At 43.2% G+C, this 19,674-nt stretch overlaps 1 protein-coding gene across 2 annotated transcripts in view; it reads left to right on the top strand.

Annotated features, from left to right (window-relative positions):
• Positions 1-19,674, top strand: part of rock1 (Rho-associated, coiled-coil containing protein kinase 1) — a 98,555-nt gene that overhangs the window by 53,306 nt on the left and 25,575 nt on the right. For both annotated transcript variants that reach the window (XM_060916359.1, XM_060916351.1), the window contains exons 2-12: positions 1,249-1,330; positions 2,087-2,187; positions 4,005-4,142; positions 4,250-4,425; positions 12,708-12,792; positions 13,050-13,194; positions 14,779-14,917; positions 15,016-15,107; positions 15,212-15,371; positions 19,327-19,396; positions 19,537-19,625. In XM_060916359.1, coding sequence (XP_060772342.1) covers positions 1,249-1,330; positions 2,087-2,187; positions 4,005-4,142; positions 4,250-4,425; positions 12,708-12,792; positions 13,050-13,194; positions 14,779-14,917; positions 15,016-15,107; positions 15,212-15,371; positions 19,327-19,396; positions 19,537-19,625 — 1,277 coding nt within the window. The remainder of the gene's footprint in view (positions 1-1,248; positions 1,331-2,086; positions 2,188-4,004; positions 4,143-4,249; positions 4,426-12,707; positions 12,793-13,049; positions 13,195-14,778; positions 14,918-15,015; positions 15,108-15,211; positions 15,372-19,326; positions 19,397-19,536; positions 19,626-19,674) is intronic.

Genomic DNA, 19,674 nt, shown 5'->3' with positions numbered 1-19,674 from the left:
TTAAAAAATAAAAAAAATCTCTCATCACTGGTTCTGGCTCAGAGGTGTCCCTGTTCCCCCACAGTACAGACAGGCTGAACTGTAGTGCATTATGGGTGGGAACTGTGACCTGATAAAAGTTTTTTAAGGGAGCTAGGGATGCTTGGACAATAGGGAACTAGGACAGTTTGGGGACAAGGGATGCTTGGACAATAAGGATGCTTGGTCAGCTGGGAGACTAGGGAAGCTTGGACAATTGGGAACTAGGACAGCTAGAGACGCTTGGACAATAAGGGACTCGGGAGGCTTGGATAATAGGTAACTAAGATAGCTGGGGACTACGGAAGCTTGGACAATGGGGAACTAGGACAGCTAGAGATGCTTGGACAATAAGGGACAAGGGAAGCTTGGACAATAGGTAACTAAGTTAGCTGGGGACTAGAGAAGCTTGGACAATGGGGAACTAGGACAGCTAGAGATGCTTGGACAATAAGGGACTAGGGAAGCTTGGACAATAGGCAACTAAGTTAGCTGGGGACTAGGGAAGCTTGGACAATGGGGAACTAGGACAGCTAGAGACGCTTGGACAATAAGGGACTAGGGAAGCTTGGACAAGAGGTAACTAAGATAGCTGGGGACTAGGGAAGCTTGGACAATGGGGAACTAGGACAGCTAGAGACGCTTGGACAATAAGGGACTAGGGAAGCTTGGACAATAGGTAACTAAGTTAGCTGGGGACTAGGGAAGCTTGGACAATGGGGAACTAGGACAGCTAGAGATGCTTGGACAATAAGGGACTCGGGAAGCTTGGACAATAGGTAACTAAGATAGCAAGGGGACTGGGGACGCTTGGACAATGGGGAACTAGGACAGCTAGAGATGCTTGGACAATAAGGGACTCGGGAAGCTTGGACAATAGGTAACTAAGATAGCAAGGGGACTGGGGACGCTTGGACAATGGGGAACTAGGACAGCTAGAGATGCTTGGACAATAAGGGACTCGGGAAGCTTGGACAATAGGTAACTAAGATAGCAAGGGGACTGGGGACGCTTGGACAACAGGGAACTAGGACAGCTCAGGGACGAAGGAACAAGGGAAGCTTGGACAGTAGGTAACTCGTACAGTTAAAGGACTTGGAAAAATTGGACAAGAAAAGTTTTTGACTAATTTATTATTATTATTATGGAAAGTGTGTTAACTAACTTGGTTTTAATGTGCGCGCGTGTGTGTGTGTGTGTGTGTGTGTGTGGTGTCTCATGTTTCTGCAGGACGGTTTGGACGCTCTGGTCTATGACCTCGATTTTCCCGCCCTGAGGAAGAACAAGAGCATCGACAACTTCTTAAGCAGATGTAAGTAATGTACTATTGTTATTTATTTATATATGTACAGTACACACCATTGTTTCAAAGCGGATAAACCGTAAACTAAACTCCCTGAAGGTCAAATTTGCAGGTCAGTTACTGATGTACATTAAACTAACGTGTGCACTAACAGTGAAAAGCAGTCTGTGCAGCTGGGTGTTTCCTCTCCCTCTGAACAGCTGGATTTAACTCTCCTCATTATTATAGCCGTATAATGAACTTTAATGGTGTTTATTTTTAGATACACTGAGCCCTGAAGCCTGTGTCCCCCCTCCACTGCTCACTTCCTGTTCACTCTTCTACCTGAGAGTATTGGAGAACAATCAGACCTGCGCTGGGAGTTCAGCTTCCTTTATCTCCCACAGCATTTACAAGTCTTTATTTTGCTCAAGAACACGGACTACATGTGAAGGACCGAAGACGCTAATACCATGCTAACCCGTATACTAGCTTCACAGGAAAACACAAACGTGCAAAAAAAAAAAAAAAGTATATCCAAAGTGTGCGTTATAGACTCAGTGTTACCATGACAACGGGAAGTGTGCGATAGGGTGTTAGATTATTAATGGATGTAAAGGTAGTTGCTGTTAGTCAGAGACTGTGTTGGATGAGATGCAGTAAAGAGGCGGGGTTTATCTGGTGCATAATCAACGACAACCGCATGCTATGGACGATTTACCAGACCCCTGTTAGATGGACTCACTGTCCCCCATCTCTCTCTCTCTCTTCTCTCTCTCTGTGTAGATAAGGACACGATCAGTAAGATCCGGGATCTGCGAATGAAGGCTGATGACTATGAGGTGGTGAAGGTGATTGGGAGAGGAGCGTTTGGAGAAGTGCAGCTTGTAAGATCTCAGTCCTCCTTTCTTTTTCATCTTTATCACCTCCTGAAGTAACACTTTTTTCTAATTTCTTTTCATTACAGATTTCTGATATTACAGTCTTACTAATTTATTATTTTAGTGTAACAGCTCTAGGGTTCTGATTATCACTCTGGACTTTAATTGCATCACATGATATTCATTAAAAATCCGTTAAGAATTTTAATGACGGTAATTAAAAATGAAGGCAATGGGTGTTTACTCCTTCAAGTAAGTAATTAACGATGAAACCAGGGCACTAGAATAGCTTGAAAAGCTTGTATCTAGGATAGCCTGGGGACTAGGGAAGCTTGGACAATACGGCTTCCTTAGCTTTAGGAACAATAGGGAACTTGGATAACAAGGACCTCGGGCAGCTAGAGGACAAGGAAAATTTGGACAATAGGGAACTAGGACAGCTAGGGCACTTGAAACTTGGACAACAGGGAACTCAGGAAACTGGGTTAATAGGAACCTAGTACAGGTAGGGGACTAGAAACATGGACACTAGGGAGCTAGGGAAATTTGGGCAAGAGGGAACTAAGGAAGCTGGATTAATTGGAGCCTATGACAGCTAGGGGACTAGAAACATGGACAATAGGGAATTCGGACATCTCGGGGAAACCTGGACAATAGGGAACATGGGAATCTAGAACAGCAAAGGGACAAAGGAGGCTTGGACAATAAGGAACTAGGTCAAACAGGACTTGGGGAAGCTTGGCTCAAAGGAAGAGAGGGAACTAGGGCAGCTAGACAATAGGTAACTAGCACCATAGGGAGCCAGGGAAGCTTGGACAGTAGGGAACCAAGATAGCTAGGGGACTAAGGAAGCTTGGATAATAGTGATGTAGGACAGCTGGGGGCAAGGGGAAACTTGAACAATAGGGAACAGGGGACTGAGGAAGCTTAGACAGAAAAAGAACTAGGATAGCTAGGGGACTAGGGAAACCTGGATACTATGGAACTAGGGAAGCTTGGACAATAGGGAACTAGGACAGCTAGGGGACTTGAAACTTGGACAACAGGGAACTCGGGAAACTGGGTTAATAGGAACCTAAGACAGGTAGGGGACTAGAAACATGGACAGTAGGGAATTAGGACCGCTAAGTGACTAGAAACATGGACACTAGGGAGCTAGGAAAATTTGGGCAAGAGGGAACTAAGGAAGTTGGATTAATTGGAGCCTATGACAGCTAGGGGACTAGAAACATGGACAATAGGGAATTCGGACATCTCGGGGAAACCTGGACAATAGGGAACATGGGAATCTAGAACAGCAAAGGGACAAAGGAGGCTTGGACAATAAGGAACTAGGTCAAACAGGACTTTGGGAAGCTTGGCTCAAAGGAAGTGAGGGAACTAGGACCATAGGGAACCAGGGAAGCTTGGACAGTAGGGAACCAAGATAGCCAGGGGACTAAGGAAGCTTACACAATAGTGAAGCTTGGATAATAGTGATGTAGGACAGCTGGGGACAAGGGGAAACTTGAACAATAGGGAACGGGACTGAGGAAGCTTGGACAAAAAAAGAGCTCGGATAGCTAGGGGACTAGGGAAACCTGGATACTATGGAACTAGGGAAGCTTGGACAATAGGGAACAAGGAAAGCTTGCATGATAGGCAGTAGGGCATTTCGATAATGAGGGGATGAGAAATGTTTGGAGAAAAGGGATCTGAGGACATTGAGAAAATGTTCAGCTGGAGACAGGAGGGGAGAATGGCTGGGGAAGGCGAGTCGTAAATGTGAGACAAGAGGAGACTGTGAGAGAATTTCAAATATTAAGGCGTGCGTGTGTTTGCAGGTGAGGCACAAGGCCAGCAGTAAGGTGTACGCTATGAAGCTTCTCAGTAAGTTTGAGATGATAAAGCGCTCGGACTCTGCGTTTTTCTGGGAGGAGAGAGACATCATGGCCTTTGCTAACAGCAACTGGGTCGTACAGGTACAGCATAAATGCAACACACTTAAATCTGCTGCTGTTTTATTCTGTTCTTTATTTATAAAGGAGGATGAAGGAGTGTGTTCTGATTGTGCCTGTCGCCTCTGCAGCTCTTCTACGCCTTCCAGGACGACCGTTACCTCTACATGGTGATGGAGTACATGCCTGGAGGAGACCTGGTCAATCTGATGAGTAATTACGACGTCCCCGAGAAGTGGGCTCGCTTTTACACCGCCGAGGTGGTGCTGGCGCTCGACGGCATCCACGCCATGGGCTTCATCCACAGGTCAGGTCCACTTCCTCTCGCACTACTCACCAGAGAAACACGTGGAAGGTTTTTAGGTATTTTTAACTGCCATACCAAAAGTAAACGAAGTGTCTTAAAAGCACGAATGTTTCTGCGTCAGTGAGTGCAAGTTAAACGCAGTGAGTGAGATGGATTTCACGTTTCCATAATGACCCGCTGCAGTAATCTCTCTGTTTGTTAAACAGTTACAGCGTTAAAAAGTGAAATTCATCATACATGCTTTCTCCTGCTGGATTTTTTTTTTAATGTGAATGAACTCCTTCAGCTACAGTTCCTCTAATCAGTGAAAGTAAAAAGACTATTTCTGAAACTTGAATGAATTTAAAATGATTATTACTGCAACCTGAAGTTTCTCTGACTGCCCTTTACCCATTAACTACCGTTACTTTTGACAACACACACTACCGTTCAAAAGTTTGGGGTCACTTTGAAATGTCCTTATTTTTGAAAGAAAAGCACTGTTCTTTTCAATGAAGATCACTTTAAACTAATCAGAAATCCACTCTATACATTGCTAATGTGGTAAATGACTATTCTAGCTGCAAATGTGTGGTTTTTGGTGCAATATCTCCATAGGTGTATAGAGGCCCATTTCCAGCAACTCTCACTCCAGTGTTCTAATGGTACAATGTGTTTGCTCATTGCCTCAGAAGGCTAATGGATGATTAGAAAACCCTTGTACAATCATGTTAGCACAGCTGAAAACAGTTGAGCTCTTTAGAGAAGCTATAAAACTGACCTTCCTTTGAGCAGATTGAGTTTCTGGAGCATCACATTTGTGGGGTCGATTAAATGCTCAAAACGGCCAGAAAAACGTCTCGACTATATTTTCTATTCATTTTACAACTTACGGTGGGAAATAAAAGTGTGACTTGTCATGGAAAACGCAAAATTGTCTGGGTGACCCCAAACTTTTGAACGGTAGTGTAAACCTCGATACAACTCCAGATCAGAAAAAGTTGGGACGGTGTGTTGAAGTCGAAATTGAAATGACAGTAAGTAATCTTTGACCTGTATTGCACTCAAAACAGTACAACAGCACATTAGTTGATGTTTTACCTTATAAATTTTATTGTTTTGCCAAAATGAACACATTTCAAATTAATTGGGACTGTAAATCATTTCCCACTTTGTAATAAATGTTCCCGTTGCTTCTCCCAGCACTTCAAAGCTGTTTATGGACTGAAGACTCCAAGTGATGAAGTGTCTCAGGTGTTATTTTTGTCCCGTTCTTCCTGTAAACGGGTCTTAAGGTGTGGAGCAGTTCGGGGTCGTCACTGTCATATTTTTCATTTCTAAATTCTCCACACATTCTCTATTGGGGACAGAGAGGACACGCCCTCTTCTTCCACAGCCACGCCTTTGTAACGTGAGCAGAATGTGGTTTTGCATCGTCTTGTTGAAATCTCCCTGGAAAAGACGTCGTCTTGAAGGCAGCCGAGCAAAATCTCGGTGTACTTTTCTGCATTAATGCTCCATCACAGAAGTGCAAGTTACCTTCGCCAAGGGCACTGACCCAAACCCGTATCATGACACACCCTGGCTTTTGGACTTGTTCCTGGTAACAGTCTGCATGGTTCTTTTCCTCTTTGGTCCAGAGCTCACAGTATCCATTTCTTTCAAAAAAGCCCTGGAATACTGATTCGTCTGAACACGATAAATGTTCCCACTGTGTGATGGTCCATCCCAGATGCCTCCGAGCCCAGAGAAGTCGACGGCGCTTCTGGACACAGTTAACATAAGGCTTCCGTTTTGCACAGTAAAGTTTTAACTGGTGTTTGTGGATGCAACTCCGTATTGTAGCTTGACAAAGGTTTGCCAGAGTAATCCCGAGCCCATGTGGTTCTATCAGCTGTAGATGAATGACGGGTCTTGATGCAGTGAGGGATCGGAGATCATGGGGGTTCAGATTAGGCTTGAGCCCTTGCCCTTTATGCACCAAAATTCAACATTCCTTGAAGCTTTTTAATGATGATATGCACCATAGAGGGTGAAATATCCAAATCCCTTCCTATCTTTCTTTGAGGAACATAGTTTTTAAACATTTCAATAATCTTCTCACGCATTTGCTGACAAACTGGAGATCCTCGGCCCGTCTTTACTCCTCAAAGACTCGGCCTTCCCTGGAGACTGATTTTGCCCCAGATCACCTGTTTCAAATCACCTCATTATTTAATTGTTTTACCTCATTGCTCAGCCTAATTTTTCCTTGTCCCAACTTTTTTTTTTTTTTGGAACATGCTGCAGACCTGAAACGTAGGAATGGATGGATATTAACAAATGAAGTTGACCAGCAATGAGATGCAAGTCAAAGTACATTTAGAAATTACTTTTTTTTTTTTTTAAATATTTGCCTTTTCCATACCGTCCCAACTTTTTCTGATTTGGGGTTGTAGTATACAGTGGGGCAAAAAAGTATTTAGTCAGTCACCAATTGTGCAGGTTCTCCCACTTAAAACGATGAGAGAGGCCTGTAATTTTCATCATAGGTAGACTTCAACTATGAGAGACAGAATGAGAAAAAAAAATCCAGAAAATCACATTTGTCTGATTTTTAAAGAATTTATTTGCAAATTATGGTGGAAAATAAGTATTTGGTCAATAACGAAAGTTCATCTCAATACTTTGTTATATACCCTTTGTTGGCAATGACAGAGGTCAAACGTTTTCTGTAAGTCTTCACAAGGTTTTCACACACTGTTGCTGGTATTTTGGCCCATTCCTCCATGCAGATCTCCTCTAGAGCAGTGATGTTTTGGGGCTGTCGCTGGGCAACACGGACTTTCAACTCCCTCCAAAGATTTTCTATGGGGTTGAGATCTGGAGACTGGCTAGGCCACTCCAGGACCTTGAAATGCTTCTTACGAAGCCACTCCTTCGTTGCCCGGGCGGTGTGTTTGGGATCATTGTCATGCTGAAAGACCCAGCCACGTTTCATCTTCAATGCCCTTGCTGATGGAAGGAGGTTTTCACTCAAAATCTCACGATACATGGCCCCATTCATTCTTTCCTTTACACGGATCAGTCGTCCTGGTTCCTTTGCAGAAAAACAGCCCCAAAGCATGATGTTTCCACCCCCATGCTTCACAGTAGGTATGGTGTTCTTTGGATGCAACTCAGCATTCTTTCTCCTCCAAACACGACAAGTTGAGTTTTTTTACCAAAAAGTTCTATTTTGGTTTCATCTGACCATATGACATTCTCCCAATCCTCTTCTGGATCATCCAAATGCTCTCTAGCAAACTTCAGACGGGCCTGGACATGTACTGGCTTAAGCAGGGGGACACGTCTGGCACTGCAGGATTTGAGTCCCTGGTGGCGTAGTGTGTTACTGATGGTAGCCTTTGTTACTTTGGTCCCAGCTCTCTGCAGGTCATTCACTAGGTCCCCCCGTGTGGTTCTGGGATTTTTACTCATCGTTCTTGTGATCATTTTGACCCCACGGGGTGAGATCTTGCGTGGAGCCCCAGATCGAGGGAGATTATCAGTGGTCTTGTATGTCTTCCATTTTCTAATAATTGCTCCCACAGTTGATTTCTTCACACCAAGCTGCTTACCTATTGCAGATTCAGTCTTCCCAGCCTGGTGCAGGTCTACAATTTTGTTTCTGGTGTCCTTTGACAGCTCTTTGGTCTTGGCCATAGTGGAGTTTGGAGTGTGACTGTTTGAGGTTGTGGACAGGTGTCTTTTATACTGATAACGAGTTCAAACAGGTGCCATTAATACAGGTAACGAGTGGAGGACAGAGGAGCCTCTTAAAGAAGTTGTTACAGGTCTGTGAGAGCCAGAAATCTTGCTTGTTTGTAGGTGACCAAATACTTATTTTACCGAGGAATTTACCAATTAATTCATTAAAAATCCTACAATGTGATTTCCTGGATTCTTTCCCCCCATTCTGTCCCTCATAGTTGAAGTGGACCTATGATGAAAATTACAGGCCTCTCTCATCTTTTTAAGTGGGAGAACTTGCACAATTGGTGGCTGACTAAATACTTTTTTGCCCCACTGTAATTGTAGGTGAAAACTTGAATTTCTCTAGTTGTAGTTTAAGAGTCTTAGCTTCTTGTGTGTTTCTAGTGTCAAACTCTTAATTTACTTCACTTGTATATCAGGCCTAGAAATTCATATATTTTTTTCACCAGCCAGCCGGACTAGTTACCTTCCAAAGTAACGAGCCAAACAGAAAATCAACTAGCCAAAATTTGTTCATGTACTGGGCTCACGCTAGCCACTCGCACGTCCGCAAATTACGAAGTTTTATTCCAATTTGCGAAAAGAAAAGCATCTGAAAATCATCATTTAAAGTTTAAGCAAAATCCATCAAACAGTTGCGATTTCTCAAGATAAACAGTACCTTTCGAGTCCATCTTCGATGTTTTGATTTATAACCAACGCCCCCGAGTTTCGAAGCTTCTTATTGGTTGACCACAAATTACGTCTTCCAATAGCATCGGACCTTACATATAAAATGATCAATTTCCGAGTTGCGCTGATAATGTCGGCAATTCTCGCTCATTAGTGAACAAGATTATAGCGAGGTTTGTTTAAAATAAACTATCCGACTTTACGTATGACAAAAACTTATCTAAAAAGTGAGATAAGAATATTCTGTTAGCTTTCTCAGTTAGGGATAAAAACACGATATAACCGTTCTAAAGACGTATTTTCTACCTGACAGAACTTTGGAAGAACTCACAGATGAACCAGGATATATCGACCTTGTTATGTCACTGTGAGGAGAAAATGACTATTCTTGAATATTCATCTGAGTATTACATATTAAAAATCATCTCAATATCAGTTTTGAGAGTTTTTTCATTGGTTTGCGATCCTGCCTGGAACCGCCAGCTTGTGCCATACTCAAGTTCTGGTTAATAGCCCAGGCAGCAATGTATGAAATCGAAGATTTATCACGCCCATCGGTGTGATAAATCCCTGATAGAGTTGGAAGCCACTCACCATGCGGTTATGTTACACAGCCAGACAGCATACTACAGAGGGTGACTAAGGGCTAAAAGGTGCATAGATAGCAAAGAATGCAAAGATGTTAGATATAATTATAATGAAAAATATGGACTCCGTAAACCAGATTAAGCGGGTTAAATTAAACACAATTTCATTACGTATATACAGTTGATGAAATGATCAAAATAAGAGGATTCAAGAATAAATAAGCATGCTATGAACATAAATCAAGAACATGGAAAGACAAAGGCAGGAAACAAGCTTGCAAACACTATTGAAACACCAACAAACTACAATAACAATTCATTTTTCAATATTATGTCAGTGCAAGAAACATTTAGAAGTGTAACATATATCTTGCTAAAAAAATTATTTTGCTAAAAAGAAAATTGTTCTTTAAGCATTTCTTGCTAAGCGAAATTGCTAAAGAAAAATTTGAGTCTTTAGCACTTTTTGCTAAAACAGTTTGGGTCCTAGAGTGAGCACAGATGTATGAATTTTACTTCTGTCAAAAATAACGCAAGAGAGAGTCGTTACCATTGTTCATGACTAATGTGCGTTTATTTCAAGACCCGGGTATTTTGATACTGTTGTTAAATACATAAATGAGAACAACACAGAGCACCATAATATAATATCAACAAATAATAATATATTGGAAAACTTGGCAACTTGGTGTACGAGTATTGAAAACAAATATACTTACTATCATGACTATAGCACCCAAAATATGTCCAACATGCTTTCTGTATTTAACCATTTATGAGAGAGAAAGCATTAGGAGCTTCATATTGACTAGGAATCAACTTGAAAAAAGGTAATTATTCCATAAAAATCGTATCGCAGCCGAGGCCTACCCTGCTCCCACGCTTGCTTATAAGTCCTTTGTTGTTCCTCCTTCTCGTACGCTTTATCAGCGGCCTTTTTCTCCTCTTCAGACCGAGGTCGCTTTGTCCCCGTCTCTGGTGGTTTCTGTACACCTTTCAGAAAATTCCACATCACAACGTAGCTTTGGCAGATGTACAGTGGTGCTTGAAAGTTTGTGAACCCTTTAGAATTTTCTATATTTCTGCATAAATATGACCCAAAACATCATCAGATTTTCACACAAGTCCTAAAAGTAGATAAAGAGAACCCAGTTAAACAAATGAGATAAAAATATTATACTTGGTCATTTATTTATTGAGGAAAATGATCCAATATTACATATCTGTGAGTGGCAAAAGTATGTGAACCTCTAGGATTAGCAGTTAATTTGAAGGTGAAATTAGAGTCAGGTGTTTTCAATCAGTGGGATGACAATCAGGTGTGAGTGGGCACCCTGTTTTATTTAAAGAACAGGGATCTATCAAAGTCTGATCTTCACAACACATGTTTGTGGAAGTGTATCATGCCACGAACAAAGGAGATTTCTGAGGACCTCAGAAAAAGCGTTGTTGATGCTCATCAGGCTGGAAAAGGTTACAAAACCATCTCTAAAGAGTTTGGACTCCACCAATCCACAGTCAGACAGATTGTGTACAAATGGAGGAAATTCAAGACCATTGTTACCCTCCCCAGGAGTGGTCGACCAACAAAGATCACTCCAAGAACAAGGCGTGTAACAGTCGGCGAGGTCACAAAGGACCCCAGGGTAACTTCTAAGCAACTGAAGGCCTCTCTCACATTGGCTAATGCTAATGTTCATGAGTCCACCATCAGGAGAACACTGAACAACAATGGTGTGCATGGCAGGGTTGCAAGGAGAAAGCCACTGCTCTCCAAAAAGAACATTGCTGCTCGTCTGCAGTTTGCTAAAGATCACGTGGACAAGCAAGAGGGCTATTGGAAAAATGTTTTGTAGACGGATGAGACCAAAATAGAACTTTTTGGTTTAAATGAGAAGCGTTATGTTTGGAGAAAGGAAAACACTGCAGTCCAGCATAAGAACCTTATCCCATCTGTGAAACGTGGTGGTGGTAGTATCATGGTTTGGGCCTGTTTTGCTGCATCTGGGCCAGGACGGCTTGCCATCATTGATGGAACAATGAATTCTGAATTATACCAGCGAATTCTAAAGGAAAATGTCAGGACATCTGTCCATGAACTGAATCTCAAGAGAAGGTGGGTCATGCAGCAAGACAACGACCCTAAGCACACAAGTTGTTCTACCAAAGAATGGTTAAAGAAGAATAAAGTGAATGTTTTGGAATGGCCAAGTCAAAGTCCTGACCTTAATCCAGTGGAAATGTTGTGGAAGGACCTGAAGTGAGCAGTTCATGTGAGGAAACCCACCAGCATCCCAGAGTTGAAGCTGTTCTGTACGGAGGAATGGGCTAAAATTCCTCCAAGCCGGTGTGCAGGACTGATCAACAGTTACCGCAAACGTTTAGTTGCAGTTATTGCTGCACAAGGGGGTCACACCAGATACTGAAAGCAAAGGGTCAAATACTTTTGCCACTCACAGATGTGTAATATTGGATCATTTTCCTCAATAAATAAATGACCAAGTATAATATTTTTGTCTCATTTGTTTAACTGGGTTCTCTTTATCTACTTTTAGGACTTGTGTGAAAATCTGATGATGTTTTCGGTCATATTTATGCAGAAATATAGAAAATTCTAAAGGGTTCACAAACTTTCAAGCACCACTGTATATATTTTTTTATTTTCAACTAGCCAGCCGGGCTGGCTAGCGACAGGAATTACCCGCCAAATATCATAGTTCAAAAATGATAAATTGTACATTTGTAGTAGTAGTTTAAAAATCTTAATTTGCATCTCAGAAAAATCTCGGACGTTTGAAGTATTTTTGGAAGCATGTCGAAATGTAAGATGTGATCATTGCAAGGTAAACGCTTCTCCACACCGTGCTCCTTTGGAAATGAGCTTCAGCAGGAGATGAGCATGAACTCTTTTTACTTTTGTACGTTCTGTAATAATAAATGTTTGTACTTTCAAAAGGGGAACTCCAACATGTTTGGTAACTTCTCCAATTCCGTTCAGAAATACTAAAGTTGCAAAAAAGCTTTCCTAAATCTGAGCCCGGAGACCGTTATTCATCTTTAAAGCCGTTAGGGAGATCCAGTAAGTGGTTCGAAATTAATTTTAATATGATGTTTGGATTGGTATCTGGCTGAGCGTGACCCAGAATCTTCAGCGAAATGAATTAAAGATTGTTAGCAACACAGAGAGAGAGAGAGAGAGAGAGAGAGAGAGAGATTCAAGCACGTCTGCAGCTTTTATGGATGTATATACTCTGTAGTGATCATGATTGACTTTGTGGGTTTTTTTTGTTTTTTTTTTCCTGTGTACAGGGATGTGAAACCTGACAACATGTTACTGGACAAAACGGGCCACTTAAAGCTGGCGGATTTCGGCACTTGCATGAAAATGAACAAGGTTGAAAGAGTTTAATTCTGTTTATTATGTTTACCTTCTAGCCAGGCTTGTGATAATGTACAATATGTGAATCACGATATTAGCTGTGTTTAATGTTTTTTTTTTTATGATGATCGTATTGGGTTTTAACGTTTTACTGCAGCACGTACTCAATTGTGTCCATTATTCCAAGCAGTCCTTTCATTTTTGACACTTTCTGTAAGAAACTCATGTTTGTCAGGTTTTAGACTGTCCTTGTTTGTTTGTTTGTTTTAAAGGACGGTATGGTACAATGTGACACGGCGGTGGGAACCCCAGACTACATTTCTCCAGAGGTACTAAAGTCTCAGGGTGGAGACGGCTACTACGGCCGAGAGTGTGACTGGTGGTCTGTGGGGGTTTTCCTCTACGAGATGCTCGTTGGTGAGTCCTGCACCTCCACACACACCAGTGAAGACGGATACACGCTCACCGGCCACTTTATTAGGAATTGTTCTAACGCTACGTTCACACTGCAAGGCTTAACGCTCAATTCCGATTTTTTTGTGAGGTCGTTCACATTAACAAATATATGCGACTTGTATGTGATCCTCAGTATGAACGAAAAGCGACCTAAAAGTGTTCCGCATGCACATTGCAGGATACGACGACGTCACACGCAGTGAGCATGGCCAGTGTTTACGGAAGTAAAACCGCCCGGTTGCGGTATGACTCATCCAATCTAGCTTGAATAGCTGCATCCCCCCAAATGGAAATCAGCTCCCTAACCTCTGCGTCCTTCCATTGAGAAGATTCAGAACCTTCACAGCCCGAAGCGTCCCTCGCATTGATGTCATGCGCAGGGGCGCAGATACGTTTTTTGAACTGGGAAGGACAAAAAACTGGGGGGGACAAAGCTGCCAGCAAACCAACCCCAACCCCGATATGCCTGTCAAACTTGTTGTTAGTAACCATAGCAACCAAGCTCGAGCTCGCAACCTGTGCAGTCTGCGCAGCTCAACCAACCGAATATCAGTCTTTGTTTTATGTGAGTTGTTGCAACTATGTATGTACTGCTGTGCACCTCAATAAACCGAATGGTAATTAGTCTTTTGATTTTTCCGTGAGGTTTGCCTTATGCAAAGAAAGACAGCATAGACGTTTTTTCCTCCCTATAAGTGGGGGGGACCGAACGAGGTGAATTTAAATCTGGGTGGGACGAGTCCCATCCTCTATCTGCACCCGTGATTATGCGCCATGTTGTTGTAACTTTTTTTGAGAGACCCGCCGCCTACTTCAGCGCAGAATAGTGACGTTTGTGGCTTGTTGATGACGTGTAAGTCGGATGAATGCGACCTGGCGGTTCAGACTGAAGTCGCATATGAAAAGAGCGGATAGGGATCGGAATTAGGACCACGTATCCAAACGGCCTGGGTCGGATTTGAAAAAATCGGATCTGTGTCGTTCATATTGTCAATAAAAGATCGGATACAGGTCACATATGGGCGAAAAGATCGGATTTGAGTCACTTCAGCCTGCAGTGTGAACGTAGCCTTGCATAATTGTATAAAACAGCAGGTGGATGTATGGGTGTTCCTAATAAAGGGGCCAGTGAGTGTACTTGCCTGAGTCTTTTCTACCTCGGATGTTAGAAAAGTAGACAGGTTTGACGAATACAGCTCGTCGGTGAGGTTTTTATACCTGTAGGTGGAAAGGGTGAGGCATAGGTTAATAACATGGATGGATGTTCACGCTTTAATTATAGGCATATAGATAGGAGATGGTACAGCCAGCCAAATGAACGGAAAAGATAGAAAGATGTGGCTGGTTCGAATGGCTAGATGGACAGAAAGACCTCCAAACTGAAGGAGGAAAGATGGTGAGATGGATGGACAGCGAGTCAAGCCGGGCAAATACAGATAATTATAAGGAAAAAGTCTGTACGTAATTAACTGTATCAGACAAGTTACCCAGACAGGTGGAACGTAAATGAACGTTGCGCATTAACACTGTTTCGTTGGTGTTCAGGGGACACGCCGTTTTACGCTGACTCCCTGGTGGGAACCTATAGCAAGATCATGAACCATAAAAACGCTCTGACCTTCCCCGATGACAACGACATCTCTAAAAATGCCAAGAACCTCATCTGCGCGTTCCTCACCGACAGGTGCGTTTATTCTGTCAGGACTTCCTGACGTGTCTAAGTGGCACTGCTGTTTCTGATTGGTTGAATCCATTTGACCTCAGCTTGTGTGCCGTTTCTAGGGAAGTACGGTTAGGGCGTAACGGAGTCGACGAGATCAAGCGGCACTCTTTCTTCAAGAACGACCAGTGGACCTGGGAGAACATCCGCGAAAGTGAGTGAACCGCGTCACCTGAACCTGTACAGCTGCTGTCTTTGTGATTCATCCCTTTTTGTAGTGTGTTTTATTTCTCTCTCTTTTGTGTTTTGTTCGTGTAGCGGCCGCCCCGGTGGTTCCGGAGTTGAGCAGTGACATTGATACGAGTAATTTTGATGATATCGAGGAGGACCGGGGAGAGGAGGAGACCTTCCCCATCCCCAAAGCCTTTGTTGGGAATCAGCTTCCATTTGTGGGCTTCACCTACTACAGCGGTCACCAGTGAGCACGCGCACAATCTTACCCACAATGCACTGCTTTACACTTGAACAACAAGTTCAAAAACACTGCTGCTGCTTAAAGGTGCTGACTGCAAAGTCATCTGAAATTTTCTAATTTTTGTAAAAGAATCCAGATTTGGGATACTATGTATGACATCCTGAGTTATTTAGTATTTGGGACTTTTAAATACGCCAGAGATGCTAAAGGCTTGCAGAAGTACAGATGCCGGCCAATATTTTGAGGCAGGCTTTGTGCTGGGAAATTCCTGATAAAGAATTACAGCAAAGGTGGACTTCTAACAGTAATAAACAAGCCGGGGCCTAGAGCTAGCATATTTTATGGTGTTTAGCTGAGTCTGCATTATCAGTTCATAACACACATACTGCTAGTCGAGCCAAGCTTTAGGTCTAATAAAATATATCACGTCCAAAGCCCACGTCCAGATGTACATTTTAACGTTGCACAGAGCTTTCACGCAAACCTGATATAAAATGTTCTTCGCACACGGGAATGCTTTGTTGGCATAACTGTGGGTGGTAAGAGAGAGCAACTGGACTTGCTTGAAGATTCTTGAAGACGTTTCACCTCTCATCCGAAAGGCTTCTTCAGTTCTGTCTGACTGGTAGGGAGCATCAGGTATTTATCCTCTCATGGATGAAAAGCTCATCTAAGGTGTGGTTGAGTCCTCCTGTTGGTGTGGGTCACTGGGGGCTGGGTGTGAACGGCCTAGAGAGTCGTTGGGATGATCAATGGTTGTTGGTTCTCTCTGTCCTCCTGTGAGTCACTCACTACGTTTACATGCACATAGAGAGAATCGAATTTCTGCCGTTGCTCGAGTGAAATCGAAGTTCAAAATGCCATGTATACACCTTAATTCGGCTGAAATTGAACCGAACTTGATTTCTCGGAATCGAGCTACACGACCTAGTTTATGCGATTTCTGCCGAGCTACTTTGCGCATGTAAACCCTATCGAGCTAGTTGTCGAGCTACTTCCGGAAGTGACGAGACCACAAGCGGGAAACACAACAGCCTTGGTCGGCATGACAACAGTAGTAGCGAGCAGCAGAAGACGTCAGGAGGAACAAACGAAGAAGAGAAAATGGCGATGTAGAGCTCTCTGAAGTGTGGGTGGAGCACAGAGGATGGCAGGACAAAGCTTCTGGTACTAATAGGCTTTTTATTGTCAGACTTTTCAGTTTTATTTTTGAGAGAAAAAACCACACGCGCGTGCGCTGTGTTCTAGTCCCGGGATGAGCTGTCCCCTCTGCTCTCCCTCTGCCTCCTTAAATAGGGCGCGGTTACTGGGAAGACACACAAACACAGGTTAATTACCGTCAGGTGAAGTGATTCTGCCACTCACCTTCCCTGGCTCCGCCCTCCTGTCACAGACCGGCGCTTGACCACGCCCCCACTGCCACAGGCAAGCAGAAACGTGCACTTCTGGAGCAATGAGGAGACAGAGTTCATGCTCATTCAGCTTAAGGAGTTGAATATATTAAAATTCATGGACGGGAGAAAAACGCACAATGGAGAACACGGAACTGATAACTTGGTTTACACTCTTGAATAGCTCTTCTTCATGACGACAACCGGAAGTGTACCAACACGATGGGGCGTGTTGCGCCACCTGTGGCTCAGGTGCACAATGCACCTCACACAATAGCCTGATTTCATTGTGTGCATGTAGGATTGGATTTCTCTGGCACCCTGCTGGGACCTTCAGCTCGATTACCGACAGCAGCTCGATTTGGATGCGCATGTAAACGTAGTCACTGAAAACAGCTGGGTTTTGGTGTGCATTCAGTTGTCTGGGAAGTGTGCCAAAGACTGCATTGTAGGTGGCTGATAAATGGTGTCTTAGACCCCCACCTCTGTTCAGTGATGGCCGTTCCAGGTTGACAAAAATGGCTTCTTTAACTCCTCGCTCATACCAACGATCCTCTCTGGCTAAAATGCGTACGTTGCGATCCTGAAATGAGCGTCCTTTGTTGTTAAGATGAAGGTAGACAGCAGAGTGCTGGCCTGAGGAACTGGCTCTCCTGTGTTGAGCCATGCGCCTGTGAAGCGGTTGTTTTGTCTCCCCAATATACGAGTCCGTGCATTCCTCACTGCACTGAATGGCATACACTACGTTGTCCTGTTTGTGTCTGGCTATTCTGTCCTTAGGGTGGACCAGTTTCTGCTTCAGAGTGTTACTGGGTCTGAAATGTACCGTAATGTTGTGTAGAAGATCCTCCTGAGTTTCTCAGATAGACCAGAAATGTAGGGAATGACGATGTTCTTGCTTTGTTGGCATCCACTGTTCCCGTTTAAGTGCAGCTCGCCATTTTTCTGGTCTTTCTGGGTTCGTCGGGAAGCGGTGAAAAGTTAAACCAGGATTATCTCCACGTCTGTTATTACATCCAAAAGCACTACAGGTCTCTGGCGTTGTTCTTTTTAGATGGAACTTCTACAAGTTTGTCTGTAGATGTACTGAATTGGGCTTATCACTTGCGTACACTTTTCACCAGTTGTTGTCAAACACGAAGCTTGGCCGGATAAACAAATCCGCGGTTGCGATGACATCATGTGAAAGGTCCCTATCACTCCATACTCGCTACCGTGGAGTCGAGCCCATACATTCTAAGGCTAAGATAGCTAAGCGCTAGCTGGAATTATTTAGTTATCTGTCCAGAAAAACAACACATCATCTAACCTTGCTCTGTCTTGCAGTTCCACTCCCTAGGCAGGCTTTCCTTTCCTTTTCTTTTCCACTGGCTTTTTTTGGCCGAATTTTTTTGGTTAAAATGGGTCAAACGCCCCATGATGGTCACATATTGTTGCTCACTTGCTCCGACAATCTCCGGAATTGTAAAATGCGAGACGCTTTTTATCTGGGGAAAATATTTACACACAGTCTGCGCGGTGTGTGCAGCAGCGAAACAACATCTTGAAACTGAAACAGCTATGGACATGGAACATTTTGCCCAGAATTCAACTTTGCAGTCAGAACCTTTAAGATTCATATTTCAGAAGTTGGTTTTTATCCCCAGTTGTGGTTTGTTTTGGCAGCAAATTTGCACCAGGTTTGTAGCAAAACACGTCGAAGCGTTTACTTTGGGAGTCACCAAAATTTCATGCTCAAGAGCTAATTGAACCCTCAACAGTCATGTGCCACTTGTTATTGTGTAACTGGCACAAATGGGAACCCGTGGCATTCGCATTCCAGCGACAGCGCATTAAGTTGGTGTGATAAAGCTACAAATCCAAACGATTGTCTCGAACAGGTTCTTGCACCACTTCTGTGGGGCGTGGTCCGACGTTTCTTCAGTTCCCCATTCACATCTTCAGTTCCTGTCTGTAATCATGTCCTATCTGATGCAGAAAGATGGAAGAAAAACTTATTACCTTGTGTTGTAGTCAAGACCACCGAAACCAAGTCATGACGAAGATCAGAGTGTATCGAGACGGAGATGAGAACATGACGGGTTGAGACCAAGTCAAGACCGAGACCGAATAAGGACCAGGACTAGACCAGTGTGTGTGAACGGGGGTGGGGTAGGGGTAGGGGTGACGGCCCATTAACAGTAATTAAAATTTTGAATTAGCAGTGAGTCACGTTATTGGTTGCATTTGAAGCAGGAAGTTTTAGATACAGTCACAGTAATTATGTTAACAAATAAATCGGCCAATACACAGGAAATTTACTATTACTTTCTGTTAGTCCTGATCTTGAGCTAGGTACCAACTGCTGCTGAACTGGGTATTGAGGGTGAGAGTGTGGTATTCTGATGTCAAAGGTAACTACAGTGGATGTTATGACAATTTGCAACTTTTAGGCTAGAAAGACATTACCAATTTTATTTGGCGATCCATCGTCCTAAACTCTAGTATAGTACTCCATACCATACCCAGGGCAGGTATAGCTGTAAAAATCTTGTGTATTTGGTGGTGATGGATGTTCTCTGGTTCAGGTTTTCTCGAAGATCAAGCACAAAAACCAGCAACAAGCATGAAAGTGCTACTAAAGAAGATAAGAGCCAGGTAAGAACCTGTAGAACACTGGAGCAAGCCAACCTTCCAGACCAGATTACACTAAAGTTATCAGCCTGACAGTGGTGAAATATCTCTGTAGCTAAAGACGTATTTGCCACAACAAATGCTCATCCTGTTTTCATGTCCAGTTGGAAAATCTGTTGAAGAAAATTCAGCAACTGGAGGAGCAGCTTCATGGAGAGATGCAGCTCAAGGACGAGATTGAGCAGAAGTGCAGGTACATCATCTCTCTTGCCGTTATAGTCTATACATATACACACGGAGCC

The sequence above is a fragment of the Neoarius graeffei genome, chromosome 1 (genome assembly GCF_027579695.1).
Source record: "Neoarius graeffei isolate fNeoGra1 chromosome 1, fNeoGra1.pri, whole genome shotgun sequence".
Classification (NCBI taxonomy): Eukaryota; Metazoa; Chordata; class Actinopteri; order Siluriformes; family Ariidae; genus Neoarius; species Neoarius graeffei.
Note: the sequence above shows the minus strand (reverse complement) of the source record. Positions and strands in the feature narration are given on the sequence as shown.